Source organism: Ostrinia furnacalis, unplaced genomic scaffold (genome assembly GCF_004193835.3).
Source record: "Ostrinia furnacalis isolate ACB-3 unplaced genomic scaffold, ASM419383v2 OfSCF2367, whole genome shotgun sequence".
Classification (NCBI taxonomy): Eukaryota; Metazoa; Arthropoda; class Insecta; order Lepidoptera; family Crambidae; genus Ostrinia; species Ostrinia furnacalis.
The window spans coordinates 1-5,816 of NW_021132606.1; the positions used below are offsets into that span (position 1 = coordinate 1).

The 5,816-nt window shown below is 40.4% G+C and overlaps 2 protein-coding genes across 3 annotated transcripts; both read left to right on the forward strand.

The window, feature by feature from the left end:
* Window positions 1–254: 254 nt before the first annotated feature.
* Window positions 255–5,498, forward strand: LOC114355215 (MICOS complex subunit MIC60-like; the record flags this gene model as incomplete). Its single annotated transcript, XM_028307923.1, has 8 exons — window positions 255–416; window positions 755–827; window positions 924–1,024; window positions 1,099–1,209; window positions 1,529–1,646; window positions 1,959–2,096; window positions 4,923–5,026; window positions 5,397–5,498. Coding segments are annotated over 8 exons (909 nt in total), but the record flags the coding sequence as incomplete, so codon positions are not given.
* Window positions 2,706–4,636, forward strand: LOC114355216 (uncharacterized). 2 transcript variants are annotated; one of them, XM_028307925.1, is made up of 2 exons: window positions 2,706–3,691; window positions 3,828–4,636. In XM_028307925.1, the coding sequence occupies exons 1-2, from the start codon at window positions 2,885–2,887 to the stop codon at window positions 4,254–4,256; spliced, it is 1,236 nt and encodes a 411-aa protein (XP_028163726.1). In that variant the 5' UTR covers window positions 2,706–2,884; the 3' UTR covers window positions 4,257–4,636. The 2 variants fall into 2 exon arrangements, with proteins under 2 accessions (XP_028163726.1, XP_028163725.1); XM_028307924.1 differs by having other exon boundaries at window positions 2,712–3,811; window positions 3,948–4,615.
* Window positions 5,499–5,816: the final 318 nt, after the last annotated feature.

Here is a 5,816-nt window from a genome sequence, read left to right on the forward strand (position 1 = left end):
TCGTCCCCGTAGAAATGCCCTTATTCATTTCTACCTGAAAAGCCTTATTATAAATTATGGTAGAGTGCAAAGTATTTAGAATTTCTTTTTAAGTAGTAAGAGTATTTTCTAATCACTAGAAAAGAAAACTATCGGAACAGTCCTAAACCACAGGTTAAAGCTACTTTTACCTTTCTTACTCGTACGTAAACATATTTTCCTACGTTACGAGATAGTAATTCATCTATAGCTAAACTATCCGTTTGAGCTTCAAGTTAAAAGTCGCAAACGTATTAACTGGTTTTTTCAAGGTCGAAGAGTTAGTGACCAAGTACACCGATGAGAACCAGACCTTGTTCTCTGGACTGCGATACGACCACAAGAAACCTGTGCTACAAGGGGACCCGGATCTACTGTTGTACCACACTTTTAGATATGTGAGTACATGTATGGTTTTGAAGTAAGTCAGACGTCGCTTACTCTTACAGAGCGAGCCACAGTTTGGAGCAGAGACGCGAAAGAACGTCTGTCGTCTCTAGCGTGTACCTACAATAACTCGCAGTTCCGTCCCAAAGACTTTGGAGGACACCCCAAAATTTTCTTGAGCCCATTTTGCAATGCGAACTCTACATAGTCCACTAGTCTCTCCGGAGTCCGGACTAGGGTAGTGTAACTTACTTGCATAGCACACTGCGAAGTGCGTTTCTGAACACCATTTGTTATGGAGCGATGTAGGGAGATTATTATTAATCATTACCATTTTTCATGATTTCAGGCGACTAAACTTAAAACTGAACTTTGCGAAGCGTCAGCGGGCATGACTGAGAGAATCAATCGAGGACTCGAAAGTAAGTGAAAATAATTCAAACGTAACTAGCTTCTTTTTAGGCTTTAGCAAGAGTTAAAATAGAGGCAGAGATCATAATGTTAATCTATCCTTTTAGCGCTACCACAAACCGAGAAAGACCTGAAAAATAGAAACTACGCGATACAGGCCGAATACAAAAAGAGGAAGTATGAGTTGGACAGGGAATACAGGAAACGGGTATGTTTTTAGACATTTATTTATAAGCCTAATATTAAGATATTAACAACTAAATGTTTGTTCTAAACCTGTAGGCTGATGACCAAAGAGCCAATAACGATAAGACTCTGAAAGACGCTTTGAAGAAGCAGCTGGAGAGACACGAAGAGCAATTGCAGATAAAGTTGGCGCAGAAGGAGAAAGAGGTACATACATTTTCTAGATCTGCAGGATGGTTCTAGGTAATATAATTTATGAGTACCAGAAAACGAATATAATGTAAATATTACCTACATCATTATCATTAAGGTTTTGATTATAATCTGAGTTTGTATGACCTACAAAAAACTATAGACCAACCCTTCTGGCCAGTATGTAGCGTGGGGAAAGTAGGTATGATGGCAGCCATGGTGAATTACGTAGTCGGAAAACTAATTGTTTGGGGTTCACCGGTGACTCACGTAGCATTTCGTCTAACAAGAACAACTTACCTAACCTAAAGGTGATTATTTGCACATTTTGTAGACAACAATAAAACTGAATAAGATGGTAGCAGAAAAAGTGGCTGCTGAGAAGAAAATATTCGCGAACCAACTCGCTGAAATGGCGGCCAAGCTGAAGATCGTTGAAGACAAATTGAATGGTTTGATTTAAATTGGTATTTGGAAACGTAGAGTACCAGTACAAGAGTAGACTACCTATTCTAACGTATGTCCAGAATTTAGACAAGAGGACCAACTAACGGAAACCTTGGGGGTAAACTTCAGAGTACTCAAAAATGTACAAAGTCAATCAATTTACAATGAGACTCTAGTTGACTCTACAGTAGTTTTTAAAGCATTAATAATAATACTTTGTTGCACAAGTAACGAAAACCATGCAATCATATAACTTTTCTACTTACTTTATAATATTTGAAGTGATTTTATTGATATTTTTCTTAAAAATCATTCAGCAAGGCTAAAGGCAGAGAGAGAAACCCGCCGCTCGCAGCAACTATGGGAAGCCGGTGCGTCTCTACTCGCAGCTACCAAGAAAGGAGACAAGGTCATCAGGGTTGACAAGGAGCTGAAGGCAATCGAGAACGCCTCAGGTAACCTTAACTTCGAACTCCTCCTATTCTTCTTCTTGTTGTGTCGACAACAAACCTACACAGTGTCAGCCCAAAACTCCGTCACAAGAGTGATGTTGTCAGTAGCCTTAATTAAATCTTTTTGCGAGCAGTTGTTTGGGTACGCAGGGCACGACATCATGCGCTTCGTCGACTGGGGAACAAAACCATACTTATTGCACTCCAAGTTCTCCTCCTATGTTCTTCTGATTAATTTCGTTGCGGGTCCAATGACAGTTTAACTTTCCCCGGGACAAACTTGGCATTCAATAGTTAAGTTTTTATTGGCGGTAAAGTTTTAGATCCTGGCTGTACAGGAGTAGCAGTGGTGGGAAAGTATGGTGGGAATAGTCCCGTATTCAGGTAAGCGTAGCTGAAATAACTGGGTCCTGGTAAAGACGATTTTAACGTAAGCATGTTGGTACAATAAGCTAAAAACTGTGAAATTGTCCGAACTTCATGTTATCAGCAGCAATTCATTCAGAAAGATGACTGGCAGCATTTGGAAGAAAATAGCTGAGGAACATGCTCAGTTAGCCATCATTTTGTAATTCCTTGTATTGAGTTCGTCTCTTGCACTGATTCTTCTCATCTCATTAATCGCGCATCGCTTGCAGATGGACGTGCCATCTGCTATTATTGTTTAATAATTATTACAATGCAGACAACAAAATCTGTGTTAAAATAAAACTGTGCCGGCGCATGCACTGTCATGCACTTATGTGACACACTTACCTAGTGCAGTGTTGTTAATTGAATTTTAATTAAAAATGGAAAGTCCCTTTAATCGAAGTACAATGACCAGCCGAAGCCCGCCTCCACCACAGAGAAGACCAACTGAAGAAGACTCTACTCCCGCGACATCAATAATTGAAGTTGTATCGACCGAAGAAATCCAGAAATGGATATCCTCCATTGAGAAATGCCTTAACGACATATGCTATACATCAGGAGAAGGTAAACTGAACACAGAACAGAAGCTGAGAATCAGCAACACAAGCAGAAACGTGTTGGGTGGTGTCTCTCAATTGGCTGTGCAATATCAGTCACTAAAACAGAAATATATCTCAGCCCAATCAATGATCAAAACATTAATTGATCAAAAGGAGTCATCTACCGCACTAGGAGATCAGATCGAGGACCTAAAAGTATCTATTCGCTCTACCCCAAAGGTTGAACAACCGAATGTATCTTTTGCCGACGTGCTGAGAACCAGTAAGAGCTCTATAGTAAGACCACCAAGCACCAGTAACATTGCTATTTACCCAGCTAGCAAAGATAAGACCAGTGAAGAGACTAAGAAACTTATTCAGACCATCATCAAGCCGGAAGAATTAAAACTGCATATCCGAGGGATGAGAAAAACCAGAGGTGGGGGTATTATAATCAGCGCTGAAGGCAAAGATGACCTTGAAAAATTGAAAAAATCAGAACTGCTGAAAACATCAGGTCTCAACGTAGAAGAGACCACAAAACGAAGGCCCAAAGTGATTTTGTTAGGAGTGCCCACCAACACATCTGAGAAGGATGTTTTTGAATGTCTCTACGAGCAAAACATCTCGGGTAAATATCAACACATTGACCGCAATAAGTTCTTAAGTTCTATTAAACTAAGCCACAAAACTGGCAAAAAAGACGGGCCCTACTGCAACTATGTGCTAGAACTTACTTCAGAACTGCGAAAAATTTTCATAGACCAGGAGAGAGCATAACATTGACCGCAATAAGTTCTTAAGTTCTATTAAACTAAGCCACAAAACTGGCAAAAAAGACGGGCCCTACTGCAACTATGTGCTAGAACTTACTTCAGAACTGCGAAAAATTTTCATAGACCAGGAGAGAGCATACATTAATTGGACCTCCTGTCCAGTTAGAGACTATACACTTGTTACAAGGTGTTACAAGTGTCATCAATATGGTCACTCAGCAAAATTCTGCAGAGAAACTGAATCCACTTGTGGACACTGTGGCTGCGCTGGACACACAATCAAGGAATGCTCAAAATTACTAGCACCTTCGACCTGTGCCACGTGCCGGCGCTTCAATAAACCAAGCCAGCACAATACGGGAGCAGAGAGCTGCCCTGCAAGAAAAATTGCTGAAGCAAGATACATGAGCTCAATTAATTATGAGGGCGCATAAGGGGGCCGCAAAGGCCGTTTACTTAACGCAGTCCAAAGATGTGCAATTACACTCTTAGGAATATTTAGTTATGTGACTCGCGATCGTATTATTTGTTTACACACAGAAACTATTTCAATTGTAATAATTATTTATTTTAAGAGTAGGTCAATGTAAAAATAATGCTTAGTAAGTAAGTAGTTAAGTATAGCAGTAAATGTAACCTACTTATTCTGAGTTTGATAATCTATTCCAATATTGTATAGTCAGCACTTTTTAAACAGATACCTAAGATACAGGCAATAAATTTTGCTTAGTTTAGGTATCATTAATTACTTACGCACACTAACCTTAATTTTATCGAAACCAAACTTGTACGTGTTTAGGCTAAGTTTTTATACAGTAATAAATTTATTCTTATTCTTATTCTTATTCTTCATCACTGACCGACATAATTTTCCCTAAGCAGTGGCGTAGTGGTGGCGTAGTCCACACTACGCCACTAGGTGAACCGACAATCTGGTGAAGGTTGCGGGAAGTACCTGGATGCGGGCAGCGTAGCCGTAGGACCGGTCTTTATGGAAATCCTGAACGAAGTGGGGCTTTTAAAAGCATGATTGCATAAAGCAAATGACTCTATGACTGAGGTAGATGATTAAGATAAAGGCTGTTTGTAACATTTTACAGGCGATGATGACAAATTGGTCAAGACAGTCCTCAAAGCGATTCCGGAGTCGGTGCGCACCAACGGCATAGTTCCAGAAAGCGTTCTGAGAGAGAGGTACCATAGAGTAAGTATTTAACGAAGTCCTACACTAGATTATAGTCCACAGAGGAAATACTCGTAAACTGTTTGTAAAAATGCTGGTCAAAATTCTCCCATCCATCTTGGCTCAACATCAACTAAAATAAAATCCTTTTAGCTTCTTTCGCCACTCTTAGCAGAATGGTGTTTTTCTCCAAAATCTGTAACATTCTTCCTTCATTCAGGAATTTGTAAAATTCTAGTGTTTTGTTTATTAGTGTTAAATATACATACAGTTTAGGGTAAAAAAGCGTTTAGATTTTAGACGAATCTCATAATGCGTATGTACAAATAAACAAGCGTACAATAAGGGCTACAATCGCTAATAATAGCCGAGAAGTTGTACGTGGTGACAGATGGAGAAGGCGGCGCTGAGGGTGGCCTTGGTGGAGCAGGATGGGGGGCCGCTGCCGATCTACTTCCTGTCCTGGCTGCAATCCATGATGCTCTTTATGAAGGTATGTCCGCATCACGACTGTTCAACCCCGACCCCGAGACAACTAGACCCGGTAACTCGATCGATCCCCGACAACTTCACCATATGACAACTCGATCTTCGACACAACTTCGAGTCCTGACTGTTTGACCCCGATATATCTCGATTTTCGACCTAGATAACTCCCGAGTCGAATTCTGACGACTTGACCCCGACGACAAGAAGGCAGGTTCAAATTCAATTCCAATTTTCATTATGTAAATCCTCCATTTGCCTCTGGTAAATTATTAGAGGGTCGTGGTACTTGTGGTGGCTAGTGCTCCTGCAGTAGAGAAAGACT

What these genes read in the sequence shown, in the direction of transcription:
- LOC114355216 (XM_028307925.1), top strand. Translation starts at nt 2,885, where the DNA reads ATGGAAAGTCCCTTTAATCGAAGTACAATGACCAGCCGAAGCCCGCCT. An exon ending in TCTCGGGTAAATATCAACAC is followed by an intron (nt 3,692 to 3,827) that starts ATTGACCGCAAT and finishes AGAGAGCATAAC; the next exon opens with ATTGACCGCAATAAGTTCTT.